This window comes from Salmo salar, chromosome ssa06, assembly GCF_905237065.1.
Source record: "Salmo salar chromosome ssa06, Ssal_v3.1, whole genome shotgun sequence".
Lineage (NCBI taxonomy): Eukaryota > Metazoa > Chordata > Actinopteri > Salmoniformes > Salmonidae > Salmo > Salmo salar.
The window spans coordinates 37,849,667-37,868,588 of NC_059447.1; the positions used below are offsets into that span (position 1 = coordinate 37,849,667).

At 40.8% G+C, this 18,922-nt stretch overlaps 1 protein-coding gene across 2 annotated transcripts; it reads left to right on the top strand.

Annotated features, from left to right (window-relative positions):
* The first annotated feature begins 6,131 nt into the window (after positions 1-6,131).
* On the top strand, positions 6,132-17,934 carry cdip1 (cell death-inducing p53 target 1). Of its 2 annotated transcripts, XM_045720519.1 has the most exons (7): positions 6,132-6,402; positions 9,650-9,710; positions 10,246-10,407; positions 11,064-11,207; positions 11,339-11,636; positions 13,788-13,879; positions 16,073-17,934. In XM_045720519.1, the coding sequence occupies exons 3-7, from the start codon at positions 10,323-10,325 to the stop codon at positions 16,093-16,095; spliced, it is 642 nt and encodes a 213-aa protein (XP_045576475.1). In that variant the 5' UTR covers positions 6,132-6,402; positions 9,650-9,710; positions 10,246-10,322; the 3' UTR covers positions 16,096-17,934. The 2 variants fall into 2 exon arrangements, with proteins under 2 accessions (XP_045576475.1, XP_014059747.2); XM_014204272.2 differs by lacking the exon at positions 13,788-13,879.
* The last annotated feature ends 988 nt before the right edge of the window (positions 17,935-18,922 follow it).

The window sequence follows — 18,922 nt, forward strand, 5'->3', positions numbered from 1 at the left end:
GTCAGTTAAGAACATATTCTTATTTACAATGACGGCCTACATCAGCCAAACCTAGACGACGCTGGGCCAATTGTGCGCCGCCCTATGGGACTCCCAATCATGGCTGGATGTGATACAGCCTGGAATTGAACCAGGGTGTCTGTAGTGATGCCTCAAGCACTGAGATGCAGTGCCTTAGAAAGCTGCGCCACTTGGGAGCCTTCTCCCCCAATTACTCAGTTTGGCCGGGCAGGCAGCTCTAGAAAGTCTTGGTGGTTCCAAACTTCTTACATTTAAGAATGATGGAGGCCATTGTGTTCTTGGGGACTTTCAATGTTGCAGACATTTTTTGGTACCCTTCCCCAGATCTGTGCCTCGACACAATTCTGTCTCGAAGCTCTATGGACAATTCCTTCAACCTTATGGCTTGGTTTTTGCTCAGACATGCACTGTCAACTGTATATAGACATTTGTGTGCCTTTCCAAATCATGTCCAATCAATTGAATTTACCACAGGTGGACTCTAATCAAGTTGTAGAAACATCTCAAGGATGACCAATGGAAACAGGATGCACTTGAGCTCAATTTCGAGTCTCATAAAAATATTTTAAAAATGTCTTTGTCATTATGGGGTATCGTGTGTAGATTGATGAGGAAATATAACTATTTAATCCATTTTAGAATAAAGGGGTCTGAAAACTTTCCAAATGCACTGTGTGCACGCGCGCGCACACACAAGACTGCAATATTGTTAGTTTTAATATTTCTATATTTCCTAATTCCATTCTATTACTTTTAGATTTGTGTGTATTGTTAGATACTACTGCACTGTTGGAGCTAACAAAAGCATTGCTACACCTGCAATAACATCTGCTAAACGTGTATGCGACAAATAAAATTTGATTTTTGATTCAATTCATTTGATGTGTTTCTAAAATCCCCTATGGGAAAAATGTATGGTTGAAAAACGATTGGAACTATTTCCCTGTTTGACCGCTAGGTTTTATGGGTATTATGACACCTTCACTGTGGGGCTCTATAAACCAGCTAAGTTAGCTAGCTAGTTAACATGAGTCTACTAGGCTACATATTGAACTTCAATCACCAGTGGTACAATATATGAATTTATGGTTAGATCAGAATAGCCATCATAATCATTGGCCTGTACAGAGAATTAAGTGAAAACCACAAGTCCAAATCCCCATCTCCGTACATGGCTTAGGAAAGGGACGATTTAGCAAGCTAGCTACTGCAGGACATCAACACAAACAGACATGTTTTCCTGACAATGACAACGTTTTGCTCAGGATGTGATTTGACTGATGTGAAGCCAAATCCAAACTGGCCTGTCTTTTCCAGACCATTCAACAGTTAGATGTAGAACTCTGCAAGGAAAGAGTTCAGTTTATTCATGAAAATATCATGACCAGTATCAACAGACTTCTGACATACCCGGTAATAAAACATACAGCAAGCCTTTCCTTACAGGAGCAATTTGTAAGTTCAGTTACTGGCCAGCAATGTGTGGAGGACCGGTGGAGAGTGTCTATGTGAGTGCAAAACCAAACACGAAATGTAATCAGCGGGTCAATCCACCAATAGAGTGCCTTTTGGTTAAACTATAGCAAGTCCCAATTTAAGTAACAAGGTTGATCATTACAGGGTTAACAATTTCATATTTAAAATCAGCGATAACTCCCCTTGTGGCAGACAGAGCAAATGGAAGCTTTTTGTGTAAACATGTCTTGCCTATTTTTCTATGGATAACAGGGTTGACAAGTTATACTCGAGTCAACGCACTCAGGTTTTCCAACACATAACACCAGAAAATGGCAAACAAATATAGTACAACCAGCTCACCTGCTTTTTACACTATGATTTGACCATTAGATGCTCAATGTTTCTTTGGAAAAAAGTATTTCAAAAAGGAATGGTTTAACCACATTAAAACAAGAGTTCAGTTAAATAAAAATCTATAAATAAATAAATAAAACAGACTTGAACTTAAAATGAGGGACAAACATAAATTAATCATTAATCACATTAAATAAATAACAGCCTTCAGAAATATCTGTCAAAGCAACAAAATAACTAGGGCTTTACAATGATGGTGGAAACTTTGGAAAATGTGGGGATTAAGTGGGTTAAAATTGTCCTAGAACTCAGTAAAACATGCCATGGGACATGTCAAAATGCAGATTTATGGAACATATATATATATAAAACTCATTTATTAAATGTTCTATGTGGTTTATATTAAAGGGCATGTCATTTAATATCACAGGCTTTAATAATTGAATATGGGTGCACAATTTCTAGTTAATTGTGGGACTCCCGAGTGGCGCAGTGATCTAAGGCACTGTATCTCAGTGCTAGAGGTGTCACTACAGACACCCTGGTACGAATCCAGGCTGTATCACAACCAGCTGTTATTGGGAGTTCCATAGGGTGCAGGCTGTCACTGTAAATAAGAATTAGTTGTTAACTGACTTGCCTAGTTAAATAATAATGTCAAAGTGATGCAAAAAGGCACTCTATTCATGGTAAGACCCAGGCAGTCATCTGTATAACTCAAATACCTTTTTTCGTCTGTATTTAGTTTCAGGCTGATTGTGTTTGTATTATTGCCACAGCGCAGGGGCCTATGTCATGTTTCAGTGTGTTTGTATGGGAGAAAAGCCCAGGGATCAAATAAATTCAAAAATCAGCAATGATAAAGATCATCAGAAATATGCATGGAACAAGCATACAATGATCACCCTCAGAAGATCAAGTTCCACATGCTGATTTTCATATTAGAGAACAGCCTGTGTTGCGAGTGCCCACAGGGAGAAGGGGAGAAACAGAATTGGGCAAGGACCTAGGTCCCCAAGTGGTTTTCAAATGCCAGCCAGCAGGAGGCATCCCTACATGCTCTGGCTAGTGGGTAGGCCTGTATCACATGAGTATCAACATATTGTACGCTGTCTCCTCTGTTTGATACTTCAAACTCCACAGAACATAAGGTCAATATAAGGTCTGAAGAGGATAGGCCTATATGCTAACTTGGTGAATGTGAGACATGTAATGTGAATATTTTGCCATAGTGTTTAAGTGTGAACTATCACTAAATGATGCAATGTGATATTGGAGTGGAAAAAGCAGGGAAATGATGCATACATTCTTTATGTAACACCATTTTCCACCATGGTGGTGGAAAATGGTGTCAACCTTGATCCTCAATTACTTTGTTGCTCACTAATTGGATGTCAAGGTAAAGTTATAGTAACTGTTTGATCTAATCAAACTCATCCAGGCATAATGAAGTGCATGACTGAAGCTTCTCTGGATGTCCATCAAGCCTAATTGTTCTGTACTCTGATTCTAAAGCTGTTCTAATCATGCATGAGGCCTAAATGCATGTTCTGTTTGATTAAACTGTAAAGTGCAAACTGTCATAAATATTTGTGTGTTTTTTCCAGCATTCTTGTCAATGTAGCTAGTTAAGGAGGAAAATGATGCCTTTACAGCCTGAATGGAGGACGCTTCATGTACAGTACCAGCCAGTCCACAGGGGACACGAGTGTATTACGGGGAACGCACATCAAGCCTAAGAAGATCGCCTCTGCACTACACTTACAGATTATATACGCTATCCAAGAGCCCTCAGCTAACCCACTCTCAGTAAATATCCCATGTTAAAAATGTTTTTACATCAAATAGAATAACTTCAACATTATGTTACTGGCAATGTTGACATATCCATAATACATTTAATTTTAGGCCATTAGTCTACATATGAAAAGCTTCATTTCTCATCTTTATTACATTGAGTATCATAGGTGTCTACAAATGTGACATTTCCAAAAAAGTGCAACAATGTGTCTAAAACAGAAAAAAAATAAGCCATCGTCATACCCAGAGCAGTAGGTGGCTGGGAAAATTGTGCTTAAAGACGACTAGAAAAAAACGATGTCAAATCAGGACGTCGGTGAATTTAAATTCGGAGCTCAAGAAAGATGTCCGAGCTTCCGACTTCGAAATCCGAGTTGGATGACCTTTCGAAACGATCTTCCCATTTCGAGTTCACAGTCTTGAACACATTGAAGCCTGATGTCGGAGATTTCCAAGTTTCCAGTTCCAATATCTCTCGTTAAGCACTGTTAAGGCAAATCCCTCTAATACCGCATTCAAAACCATTGGGAACTCGGAAACCTACTTCAACACAAAAAAATAAAAATAAAATCACGTCAAATAATGACGTCAGTGATCTTCAGGTCGGAAAGTCAGAGCTCTAGAAAGAATTTCGATTTGGAATTCCGGGTTGGATGACGTTCAAAAATTATTTTTCCCAGTCTGATCTATTTTTTTTTGGGGGGGGGGGTCCAAGCTGTCTTGAACACACTGAAGTCAGAAGTTGTAGATTTGGCGAGGGCACTAGAACAGTTTGCAGCACCCAGCCTCACCCTACTGGACTCAGAAATCAAATGTCTACTGTTCACAGATAATCTGCTACTTCTGTCCCCAACCAAGGAGGGCATACAGCAGCACCTTGATCTTCTGCATAGGTTGTCAGACTTCAGCCTTGACAGTGAACCTCAGTAAGACAAAAATAATGGTGTTCCAAAAATGGTCCAGTTGCCAGGATAATAAATATATTTTTTATCTAGACACCATTGCCCTAGAGCAGTGGTTCCCAACCAGGGATACTAGGACCTGAGGGGGTACTTCAGAAATTCAGTTGGTGGTACAATAACTGAAAAGGTTGGAAACCCCTGCCCCAGAGCACACAAACAATAATTACCTCAGCCTAAACAGCAACACCACAGGTAACTTCCGCAAGGCTGTGAACGATCTAAGAGACAAGGCAAGGAGGGCCTTCTACCCCATCAAAAGGAACTTAAAATTCAACATCCCAATTAGGATCTGACAACAAAAATACTTAAATCAGTTATAGAACCAGTTGCACTCCATGGTTGTGAGGTCTGGGTTCTACTCACCAACTAAAAATTCACAAAATGAGACCAAAATGAGAATCTGCAAAACTATAGCTGGTGTACAACACAAAACCACAAACAATGCATGTAGAGCAGAATTAGGACTATACCTGCTATTTATCAAAATCCAGAAAAGAGCTGTTACATTCTACAACCACCTAAAAGGAAGTGATACCCACACATTCCACCACAAAGCCTTCATCTACAGAGAGATGAACCTACTATCACATTTCAGATAAGATCTAGATGCAGACAATGTCAAAGTCACAACAGTTTATAATCAAACAGGGGCAGGCAAAAGGCAAGTCAAGGGCAGGCAGAGGTCAGTAATCCAGAAAGGTAGGGCAAAGGTACAGGACGGCAGGCAGAATGGTCAACACCGGGAAAACTAGGAAAGAGGAACAATCGAGAGACAGGCGCAGAGGGGAAAACCACTGGTAGGCTTGACGAAACAAAAACAAACTGGAAACAGAGAACACAGGTATAAATACACAGGGGATAATGGGGAAGATGGGTGACACCTGGAGGGGGGTGGAGACAATCACAAAGACAGGTGAAACACCTACAGAAGAGTCCCCTCACCCAGCTGGTTCTGTTCATAAACAGACCCCCCCAGGACAGCAACACAATTCGACCCAAATAAATTATGAGAAAGCAAAAAGATAACCATTTGACACACTGGAAAGAATCAACCCCACAAAAATGTGCTAATTGGAACGCTATCTGGCCCTAAACAGAGACAGAATACCTTACCACTGTGACTGACCCAAAATTAAGAAAAACCTTGACTATGTACGTTAGTTACAGACTCAGTGAGCATAGCCTTGCTACTGAGAGAGGCTGCCATAGTCAGACTTGGATCTTTAGAGAAGACAGGCTGTGTGCCCACAAAAAAAAAATGTGGAAACTGAGCTGCACTTCCTAACCTCCTGCTAAATGTATGACCACATTAGATACATATTTCACACAGAACCACAAATAATTTGAAAACAAATCAAGCATTGATAAACTCCCATATCTGTTAGGCGAAATACAGCGGTGTGCAATCAAAGCAGCGAGATTTGTGGCCCGTTGCCATGTGAAAAGGGCAACCAGTGGAGCACAAACAACATTGTAAGTACTATTTCATTTGCTTTGGCAATGTAAACATGTTTTCCATGCCAATAAAGCCCATTTGAATTGAACTGATTTCTTTCCGAGTTTTGAACGCTGCATCTATCAAGAGCTCCGACTTTCCGACCTGAAGCTCACCGACGTCGTGATTTGACCTCGTTTTTTTGCTGAGTTCCCAGTTGTCTTGAAAGCACCACAAGAGGCGGACGTTGAGTAGATTCATGATAAACAGACTAGCTAACGGTTGCCATCATTTGACTTCCCTACGAACAGGCTTGGGATATAGCTATCGTCATCACCTAATTCCAATTGTGTGGAAGAGACAACACATCAGGTAAATCCCGTGTAGCGATAACTAGGAAACGATATTTGAGAGGCTATCAGGTAGCTAACGTAGCTAACTAACGTTATTCTCCGTTTAGTTTTAAACTGTTACTCAATGTGAGCTAGCTAACGTTACATGTTACTTGACTGTTCTTTTGAAATGTGTTCAATTTTCACTTATGAAAAATAAGATCTAGTTAGATGCGTAACTAGCTACAGTAGCAACTATACTAACTAGGCAGACCGTTTTATAACGCTAGCTAGATGATGTAAACATCCAGTCAAATCGAGGCTTCTCTCACGTCAACAAGTCCTAAATGCAGTAACGACGAGCTAGCAAGTTAAGCTAGCAATTTATGTTTGATATAAACTGTGTCGATGTGTAGATAGTTAGTTACATTACGTAAAGTGGGTTGTCTGGTGGGTTGAGCTGATCAACTATGTAAATAACGTTACTGTAGCAAGAGGATTCAGGAAAAGGATGGATGAAGCGTTCTAGAAAGTTGCCTCTCACTAGAGAGAACTATGCTGGTTTTGTTGTATGTCACCCCCCGATTCAGTTCCACATGACAAAATAGTGTAGTTGGACTTTTTTTGAAGGTAAATTATTGAAAATGATGATGGCTCATTCATATTCTACTTAACCATAAATTGGCAATGGCACTTTTTTTGTAACATCACCATCATTGATCCTTAATTACTTTGTTGGAATTCAGTGTAATGTTATAAGAAATGAAGGCCTGTTTCAACTGTTTGTGATCAAATCAAACTCATCCAGACATAATGAAGTGCATGACTGAAGCGCGTCTCTGGATGTCCCTTAAACCTAAGTGTTCTGTACTCTGATTCTGAATTTCTGATGCTGTTCTAATATATGAGACCTAAATGCTTGCTCTGTTTGATTAAACTGTAAAGTAAGGCTCATTTGGCTTGCCTTGCGCAAAATACGGGTATTAACTTAGCCTTGCTCTTATAGAATTGTGGCCTACATTTAGATGACATGCATTTCTACATTTTTATTTCTATCATACCCTGGATGTTCCTGTCATTTCCCCAGCTTAATCAGTCTTCACATCACACTCACTGACTGGTTGGATAGCTCTCCTCTGCCTTCGATTACCCAGTCATTTGACAGGCTTATTTTTATTCCACTGTCAGGCATTCTGACTGTTTGTTTTGGAGCAGGTGGGCCAGCCTCTTAATCATTTTATGTTCAAATTAGAGACGCCCTGACATGCATGGTGATCTCTCACAGGCCTGGTCAGCTGACCTGGGAAAGTGAAGCCTAGTAGGCCGAAGTATGGATGGCAGGTCTGGACAGCTGGTGGCATAGTTTTTCAGACACGTGTAGTAGTCAGGTGAGGTTTACGTTGTTGTAGAGTCTGTTAGGGAAAGTGTTAGGCTAATCTGAAGCCAAGTTAATTGTGCTGCATTGCTGAGATGACATATGAGTCTGTAATACCAACATGTTTCAAGCAGACCACCATAGTCCCTGCCTAAATGACTACCGACCTGTAGCACTCACGTCTGTAGCCATAAAATGCTTTGAAAGGCTGGTCATGGATCACATCAACACTATTATCCCAGAAACCCTAGACCCACTCCAATTTGCATACCACCCCAACAGATCCACAGATGATGCAATCTCTATTGCACACCACACTGCCCTTTCACACCTGAACAAAAGGAACACCAATGTGAGAATGCTATTCATTGACTACAGCTCAGCGTTCAACACCATAGTGCCCTCAAAGCTCATCACTAAGCTAAGGACCCTGGGACTAAACACTTCCCTCTGCGACTGGATCCTGGACTTCCTGATGGGCCGCCCCTAGGTGGTAAGGGTAGGTAACAACACATCCGCCACGCTGATCCTCAACACTGGGGCCCCTCAGGGGTGCGTGCTCAGTCCCCTCCTGTACTTCCTGTTCACTCATGACTGCACGGCCAGGCACTACTCCAATACCATAATTTAAGTTTGCTGATGACACAACAGTGGTAGGTCTGATCACCGACAACGAGGAGGCAGCCTATAGGGAGGAGGTCAGAGACCTGGCTGTGTGGTGCAAGGACAACAACCTCTTCCTCAAAATGATCAAGACAAAGGAGATGATTGTGGACTACAGGAAAAGGAGGACCGAGCACGCCCCTATTCTCATCGATGGGGCTGTTTTGGAGCAGATTGAGAGCTTCAAGTTCCTTGGGGTCCACATCACCAACAAACTAACACGGTCCAAGCACACCAAGACAGTCGTGAAGAGGGCACAACAAAATCTATTCCCCCTCAGGAGAATGAAAAGATTTGGCATGGGTCCTCAGATCCTCAAAAGGTTTTACAGATGCACCATCGAAAGCATCCTGACAGGTTGCATCATTGCCTGGTATGACAACTGCTTGGCCTCCAACCGCAAGGCACTACAGAGGGTAGTGCGTACGGCCCAGTACATCACCAGGGCCAAACTTCCTGCCATCCCGGACCTCTATACCTGGAGGTGTCAGAGGAAGAAACTTCTGAACAGCTAATCAAATGGCTACCCAGACTATTTGCATTGCCTTTGCACATTGACTCTGTACCGGTACCCCCTGTATATAGCCCCGCTATTGTTATTTACTGCGGCTCTTTCATTATTTAATTATTAGTTATTCTATCTTTTTTTTTTGTGTATTTTCTTTAAACTGCATTGTTGGTTAAGGGCTTGTAAGTAAGCATTTCACAGTAAGATCTACACCTGTTGTATTCGGTGCATGTGACAAATACATTTTGATATCTAGTTCTTAACTGTTCCAATAATGTCAGCTCCTCCTGTGTCATTTGGCCAGTCAATCTCCTTTATGCTGAAGTGAATTGTAGTAAGGAGGAGTATAGAGTTACATTTCTCATTGACATAGGCTAAGTTGGTTACACCAGACGGCTTTGCTGCTCCATTTTTGTGGCAATGTGCTTGTTTTATTTAAAGGCTACTGAGATTATCGTGGGTAAGCGTTTGTGTTGTCAGGTGAATGAATTGAAGCCATAGAAATGCCATGATGCAGTCGACTGTGATTAATGGGCATGAGTGTGTTTAGTATCTTAGAGACTAAATGGTATTGCACCAATGTTTGAGAGAAGCAAGTTGTCTACAATTAACCTAGCACTTGTTAATGGCTGCATACTGTTAGGGTTTTTCATTCGCCTGAGAAAGTAGCAATTACAATTTCCAAATAGGACCACCTGCACGAAACTTGTGTCATCTTTTTTTTCTCCCTTTTTCTCATAGGCTGTTGGACCTGACAGAAGAGCAGGCTCTGTAGGTGGAAACTCCCCACTGTCATCAGCAGGTAATCATGACTAATGTCCCTTCTCTTCACCCTGCTGCCATAGGTTCTGTTTTTCTGTAAATATTGGTGGCTTTAAGAGGTCATTTCTGTTTTAATGTCAGACTGCCAACTCATTGCTAAACTCCCTAATGTTTGCTGTCGTAAGTGTGTTAGGATAATAAACATGACTAATGTTTATCATCGAACACACATTTAGGTAAAGGGTGGATTGAAAGCAGTTGCCATTTGTTTTTGTCTTAAATCCCTGCAAATGTAATATTCTGGAGGCCTCAGAGGCAGTAGCCTAGCCCTAGCCTAAACCCAGCGTTATCCAGCAATACTGTTGAATGTTGTCTGCATCCATCATATTTATCATACCAATTCACTTGATTGAAAAGATCTAGGCTCTACCAAGACGAGTCAATACTGAAACAAAATGTCAGATAAGTTAATTTATTTGAATGCATCAGTAGCTGAAGTGCGAGACAGCTGCTGTATCATGTTGCAGTGTGTGGGTCAGTGAACTGATAAGCCTGTGTGTGTGTCCTTCTCACAGAGTGGCTGAGTGAGTCCAAGGCCAGTGGTGAGTGGAGCTTCTACCCCAGGCCCCCCCCATCCAAAGGTCCAGCCAGCATGTCCAGCGACCCCCCTCCTCCCTACCCTGGAGGTCCCAGCGCCCCTCTTATCGAGGAGAAGAATGGACAGCCAGCCGTTCCGGGTACAATTATTCTATAACTGTCGCTTATTGTGTATGATGTGGAGGGAAAAAACATTTAGTTTGGGACAAGATTACAAAAAGGGACACATTTTAAAAGACTATTTTACGAATGGACAGAAGTCCAGGGTAGGAACCACGCAAAGGCATACCTGTGAACTTCAAAATACCATCTGGTTTCTTTGACTGGGCTGCTGATTTAGTATTTGCACTGTAGCTGACTAGCTGTAGGGAAACTGGTGTGAATTTGCATAATTGCCTCTAAATGCCTCCTATATCAGCTCTTGTGTGGCTGGTTAGAGAAACGCCTAGAGAAACATCACCAGGGAAACCTTGAAAGTCTGTGAACAAATCTTTCTTTGTCTGGGCTCCCGCTCCACCCCAGGTTTCCTTACAACAAAATGCTGTTTCGACCAGCCAAAGGAATGTGATCAATAAAGTGTATTTGTTACAAACTGCGTAATAAATCCTTGAGAATTGTAAAGCTATGAACTAGTGTGGCTATTCTGGCCTCAGTAACAGATGATGATGCATGTTCTCAATAATGGGCCAATGCCTTACTTGATTTAAGCCCAACATAAGTCATGTTTCTTCAATCAATCATTGCTGTGAAAGCTCACTAATAAATCCTACTTGTTTGTCTGTGTTTTCTCTCCCAGGCTCGGTGGCCCCTGTAACGACAGGTCCTCCTCAGGGGCACCCCCTGCCTCCAGACTATGGCCCTCCGCCCTACGAGGCCACGCTACAGCCAGGCTTCTTGCCACCACACGTCCCAGGAGATGGGGCCATGCCCATACCATATGGTAGGCATATACGGGTCTACAGAGGGAATGAAATAAGATGGGTGACTCTAAATGCATACCCATGTCGTTTGGCATAGCACCTATATACAGAACATAAACAGTACATACCTCCTTGTGTTTTTACCCTACAGGTGGCTTCTACCCTCCACCAGGTCACTTTGGGCCAGGTCACTTTGGGCCAGGGCAGTTTGGCCCGGGGCAGTTTGGCCCGGGGCCCGTTCAATTTGGGCCTGTGGCAGGTCAGACGGCTCACACGGTGCTGGCACCCCCTGGGACAGCTACCACAGTGACCGTGCTACAGGGGGAGATATTCCAGACAGCACCCGTACAGACTGTGTGTCACCACTGCCAGCAGCCCATCATCACCCGCATCAACCACAGCGTGGGCCTCATGAACGCTGTCTTCTGCCTCTTCTGCTTCTTTGTTGGGTAAGAGGAAGAATTGGTGTACTACATTGTAAAGAGGTTATGTAAGGGATAACCAACGAGTGTCTAAGCGTTCTATGGAAAATAATAAATGACGTGGACGGTGTGTTCCACAACATGTTAGTTACATTATTTTCCAGAGAACGCATAAAGCCCCGAGTTGATTATCTCTTTCACACCATGGCTATAATTGAACACATTTGCTGCTAGAAATGTGTTCATTTGCAGGTAGAAATGTGTTCAACATCCACTGAAATAGCTAACAAGTTTACTAGATACAGTGCCTTCAGAAAGTATTTATACCCCTTGACTTATTCAATATTTTGTTACAGCCTGAATTCAAAATGTATTAAATGTGTTATTTTTTTATTCTCACCCATCTACACATAATGCCCCATAATGACAAAGTGAAAACATGTTTTTAGAAATGTTAGCAAATTTATTAAAAATGAAATACAGAAATATTTAATTTACATGAGTAATCACACCACTGAGTCGATACCTTGTAGAAGCAGCGATTACAGCTGTGAGTCTTTCTGGGTAAGTCTCGAGGAGCTTTCCACACCTGGATTGTGCAACATTTTCCCATTTTTATTATTTTCTAAATTCTTCAAACTCTGTCAAATTGGTTGTTGATCTTTGCGTGACCACCATTTTTGTCTCACACTGTCTGGTGGAAAGCAAACTGAACCAGGTTTTCCTCTAGGATTTTGCCAGTGCTTAGCTCCATTCTGTTTATTTTTATCCTGGAACTCCCTAGTCCTTAATGACTACAAGAATACCCATAACATGATGGAGCCACCACTATGCTTGAAAATATGGAGAGTGGTACTCGGTAACTTTTTTTCTTGAACACAAAGTGTTAATTGTTTTGCCACATTTTTGCAGTATTACTTTAGTGCCTTGTTGCAAACAGTATGCATGTTTTGGAATATTTTTATTCTGTACAGGCTTCCTCTTTTTCACTGTGTCAGTTAGGTCAGTATTGTGGAGCAACAACATTGTAGTTACTCCATCCTCATAGCCATTAAACTCTGTAACTGTTTTAATGTCAACTTTCGCTTCATGGTGAAATCCCTGAGCGGTTTCCTTCCTCTCCGGCAATTGAGTTAGGAAGGACGCCCTTATCTTTATATTGACTGGGTGTATTGATACACCATCCAACGTGTAATTAATAACTTCACCATGCTCAAAGGAATATTTAATGTCTGCTTTTTTTAATTTACCCATCTACCAATAGGTGCCCTTCTTTGAGAGGCATTGGAAAACCTCCCTGGTCTTTGTGGTTGAACCTGTGTTTGAAATTCACTGCTCGACTGAGGGACCATACAATTATCTGTATGTGTGGGCAGTCACGATTTTAGCATGTAAATCTTGGTGGGTCAAATTTGTGGGGGAGGGAGGGGTGCAAGCCAGCAAAGTCACAATACTAAACAATAAATTAATTGCACTATAACGGTGACAAATGGTGTCCACAAACCGTTAGGGCCTACATAAAGCTGTCCTAACAGCACAGTCCCAACAGCAATCCCAACACCTTACCACTGCTACACCTGGTTTTCAGCAGAGCCTTGTCTGGCAGAGAAACAGCTCATTCAGCCTCATTTACTGCCTTTAAAAAAACATAGCTGTTATGGCTGACTTGCTTAAACAAATGTGGTTTCTACTGACAATTGAGATGTACAAACTATGGCATAAGGGGACGATAAGCGGATAAGAGACAAGCCGTAATTTCGATTAAGACAATGAGCGAACTAGGACAGACGTAGTCAATATAACTATTTGTTCAGCACTTTTGAAATGTACAGCGGCAGAATTCAGAACATGGGCCGTTCTTACAGTGTTCTCTCTGTACACCAAGTCAGAACCGTAGGATAAATAAAGGGCACATAAGCAGACAATGAAAGGTCTTACAATATTCAATGATTACATTTCTCTAAAACAGGTTATAGTCTACATGTGCACCACAAAGTCAGAGCAGTAGGTGAAATAGGCACATGGGCTACTACACAAGCTTTCTACACAACATACACTTAGTATTACTTTCTTAGCTACTGTATACAAATCTCCCTGGCATATTACATAATTTATGCAGCAGCATACAAGACATTTGTGGACTCACCTTGTTGTGCTGTGCTGTGCTCACTTGAACAGGAAGGTGGCGCAGCAGTCCTTTGTGGGAAAATTTTGTCATCAAAGTCTGGCATTCTCTGGATTTATGTTGCTTCAAGACAACTGGGAATTTGGTAAGAAAACTAGGTCGAATCATGATTACGTCAGTGATCTTCAGGTCGTAGTTCTAGAAAGAGGCCCGAGTTCCTGACTTACAATTCCGAGTTCGATGACCATTTAAAACTGATTTCCACAGCCGGAGCTCGTTTTTTTCCCCAGAGTTCCTAGTTGTCTTGAACTCACTGAAGTCAGATTTCCCAGTTCCAAGTTAAGTTGTTTTGAGCGTGGCAGAAATCATGTTGGATTGACAGCATGGCCAATGTTGAATGTTTATAATTTTAAGCTTGGAAATGAGACCCTTAAACCCAGACTTGGGACCACATAGCCATTCCACTGAATAGCAGGCTAGTGATTGCATTGCAATACGTGCAGTTAGCCACTGATTCCTTCCAAACCAGTCATTGTTGAATTTGCGATTTCGAACTTGTTGTGTAATGTCCAATGGCTGATGAGCACCGATACGTTTTATCTATTATTTCTCTTCAAATGACAAGGATTGAAAAGGATTTGCAAGTAGATCGTCGACTTGATTCATGATGATGATTACTAGCAAAGATTTTGAAAAGTATGATGCTAACATGATCAGTCCAATCAAAGCTACTGTAGATATAACGTGATTTGATGTCATTTTATCTGTGGCCAATGACCTTGAGCCATCTTGGATGGGCACTTCTGATGTAACTCTATGACAACACCCAAGAGGCTTACATTTTTGAGCTCTACCCTTAGATTTGGCAGTGACGTAGTGTCCCCATGAGTGACAGAACACTGAGCCAACCATGGTGCAACTAGAGAACATTACCAACCCCTACGCATCGTATTTTGCGCTGGCTTGCCTAACCACTACAGAAAGCACTGAGCTAGACTGAAACACCTACATTTTGAGCTGCCTTACTCAAGAAAGCAAAAAAAAGAGATCATATTTGTATGTGGCTTTATTAACTCAATTATATATATATTTTTACATTGTTTGCAAACTGATATGCATTAATGCCAAAATAACAGGAAAAACAGGCACCTCCCTAAAAATGTGGGGGTCAAAGCAGCTCTGCTCCACCTGCCCTGAATGACGAGTCACCACTGTGTGGGGGGTACAAAAAAATGAGGTAGTCATTCAAAAATCATGTTAAACAGTTGCACACAGTGAGTCCATGCAACTTTTTATGTGACTTGTTAAGAGACATTTTACTCTTGAACTTATTTAGTCTTGCCATGACAAAGGGGTTGAGTATTTATTGACTCAACTTTTCATTTAAATTAAAACCTCTACGGGATTGGTGTCCCTAAACCGGGACGGTTTTTGCTAATGTGACTAGAATGACGTAAGTAACAGCCAACTTTCCAGGACATAGACATGTCTTATATGGGCAGAAATCTTAACAAGAATTTAAGCTAACTGCACTGCCCAATTTACAGTAGCTATTACAGTAAAAAAAAAAAAAAGCCATGCTATTGTTTGAGTGCACAACAACAAAACACTTATCACAGCAAAAAAGTGTTTCCTTTCAAATGGTATCAAGAATATGCATATCCTTGCTTCAGGTCCTGAGCTACAGGCAATTAGATTTGGGTATGTCATTTTAGCCGAAAATTGGGGTACGATCTGTTCATTTGTAAAAAATTCTAAAAACAGAATTCCACTTTGACATTATGGGGTATTGTGTGTAGGCCAGTGATGACACAATCTCAATTGAATCCAATTTAAGTTCAGGCTGTAACACAACAAAATCTAGAAAAAGTCAAGGGGTGTGAATACTTTCTGAAGACACTGTAGTGAGAGTAGTTGCCTCGGTAACCAAACAGACTTGCTAGTATAGCTAACCAAACCATCAGTCCTGTTTGCTGTTATGAAAATCAAATGCAACAATGCCAATAATGTTTTAAATGAAACTTTTGCTTTCAAAAGCAGCTCAAGCATAGAACATATAAGAATGAAGTAGCCATTGAATTCTACCTTTCGTCATAAGGAAATAATGCACGCTCTAGAATGACCTTCAAGCCAATCAGAAACGAGTATTCAACAATGCCATGGTATAAACACAGAATAATATACGATGGCAGGAAATATTTGATTTCAGGCCAAACACCACAGAATGAAATGAAGTAGAGCAGCGGGTTGTTAGCTATAATAAGACTATTGATTTTGGTCTGTGTTCTCTGGTGGTTTGTTTCCTAATTTTTTTTTCTCTCTCTCTCCTCTACCACAGGTGTGATCTGGGCTGCTGCTTGATTCCCTGTCTGATCGATGATCTCAAGGATGTGATACACACCTGCCCCAACTGCAAGGGCTACATCTACACATACAAGCGTATTTGCTAACCACCAACAGACAGACACGTGTGTGTGTGTGTGTATATATATATATATTATGCACACATTAACTCACAACTCGTTATGGTTGTAGTTGCAGCCTATGTTCTTTCTCCAACATTTACTCAGTGTGTCGTGCTTCATTTAGCCCTACTAACTTTACCCTCACTTTCTAAAGCACTTGTTCACACTCACTATACTTACTGTATATCATAGGAGGCTGGTGGGAGGAGCTGTAAGAGGACAGGCTCATTGTAATGGCTGGAATGGAATCCATGGAACGGAGTCCAACACGTTGTTCATGTGTTCGATTTGTTTGGTACTATTCCACTGATTCCATTCCAGCCATTACAATGAGCCTGTCCTCCTATAGCTCCTCCCACCAGCCACCTCTGCTATTTATATTGTCCAGACTCACTTACCTAGCTATGTACAGGCATTTAGATGAGTGCTAGATAGACATGTCACACAGGACTGAACCTTATCTAAAAACAGAAACCTATAACAATTGAGAAAAGATGAGTTGCAGACATGGTACATCTTGCATACTTTTTAAAAACGTATTTGGTTACGGGAAGGCTTGGAATTTGACATTTTATGGAGCAAACTTGAGGGGTAGAGAAAGGTCACACTTTGGGAAAGCTGTAAACATTTGTCACTTTAATCAAAATCATCAGCAATTGCAGGGTCAGTATTTTGTTGTTTTTATAATTATTTAATGTAATTTAACATGTTAATATTGAAGACAATGAAGGTTACGTCCATGTCTGAGACCTACTCTATGTTTATGTTCTAATCACCCTGTTTGTCCTACAACCTTAATGTATATCCATTTCAAATGTTACAAGGAAATAACCATGTATCAGATTTGTTAGGACAAACTCGAGTTGGTAAGACTGAGTTAATTTATTTTGTTTTTCTCACTTAAGTGAGAGAAGTATGTGTTACTGTCTTTATTTTTTTTAATCCTCTATGTGCTTTAGATAGTCACTTGATGTCCAGTGATTTTTGCTAGAGATGTTACACAATAATGCCGTCATGTCCATATTAATGTATACAATTTTGATAATGAAGCAAATGTGTGCTAATATAATGGTATTGCGAAGTCACTTGATGTCCAGTGATTTTTGCTAGAGATGTTACACAATAATGCTAGTCATGTCCATATTAATGTATACAATTTTGATAATGAAGCAAATGTGTGCTAATATAATGGTATTGCGAAGTCACTTGATGTCCAGTGATTTTTGCTAGAGATGTTACACAATAATGCCAGTCATGTCCATATTAATGTATACAATTTTGATAATGAAGCAAATGTGTGCTAATATAATGGTATTGCGAAGTCACTTGATGTCCAGTGATTTTTGCTAGAGATGTTACACAATAATGCCAGTCATGTCCATATTAATGTATACAATTTTGATAATGAAGCAAATGTGTGCTAATATAATGGTATTGCGAAGTCACTTGATGTCCAGTGATTTTTGCTAGAGATGTTACACAATAATGCCAGTCATGTCCATATTAATGTATACAATTTTGATAATGAAGCAAATGTGTGCTAATATAATGGTATTGCGAAGTCACTTGATGTCCAGTGATTTTTGCTAGAGATGTTACACAATAATGCCAGTCATGTCCATATTAATGTATTCAATTTTGATAATGAAGCAAATGTGTGCTAATATAATGGTATTGCGAATGCACAAGTTCCAATGTGAAATTTCATACATTCATAAAACCATAATTGCCGTAACTTTATTGTAGTTTTTATTTATTTAAGCGGTTTGGACTGTTATTCAGTTAGATACTTTATAGCCTTGCTTGCCAAGCTTCATTACCATTAAGACCCAACTGGTAATGAGACTAGCTAGTTTTGTAAGACTTCTGTCAACAACTTGGACTATATGTCATATTAAGGATAATTTACATGTGGCTTGGTGTCAAATGAAGTGTCTGAGTGAACCTGATCTTTACTCATAATCCTGTCACTGATGCAGGGCTACATTGAGCTTCAACATCCATGCAGTCACCGAGCACCATAACCATGCACATGTCAGAGGCCGAGATTTTCTAGTTGATCTATCAGTCCACGCTGCAAAAACAGGTTTCCTTGTATTTTTCCATATAGGAAGGGAACGGAGCTAAGCCGACCTGGCTGGCAGAGTCCAATCCGCTCTGCTGTAGGGGCACATTAGAATGATGAAGCGCTCTGCATGATATCACTGTAATTTTGTGCACTCATCCTCTCTCAGGCCATATGTCCAGTCTGTGTCACGAGGCCAATGTGTGTCAACCTGTGCTGCTGGCCCACACACTACTCTGTCCTGCCCAATCCAAAACAGATTATCCCTTCACTTGTTATGTCTGTCAGCTGATGTTCAGGGGGAATAATTAAAGTAGAGTGCATCCAGGGTTTTTCCCTCGTCAGTGTTTTACTACCTTTTTTGATGTGTTCCATACTTCTTTAATGATAAACAGAATGTCCTTCACATTCAACCTCATCTCAAATACATTCTTTCATATTTAGCATTTCTGTGCATAAACATGCTACATTATCTGTTCAAGCAAAGTTAAGGTCTCAAAGCCACAATCTGCTCTTTCTCCTTAGTGTTCCTTGTCTAGGTTTGATCACTATTGCTCTGATGCATGTTAGTCTGATATGCCATAGAGATACAGGTGTACAAAAGCAAGTTCGTCACCAAGTCTTGGCTGAAATAATGTAATCTCGAATGCAGATTCAA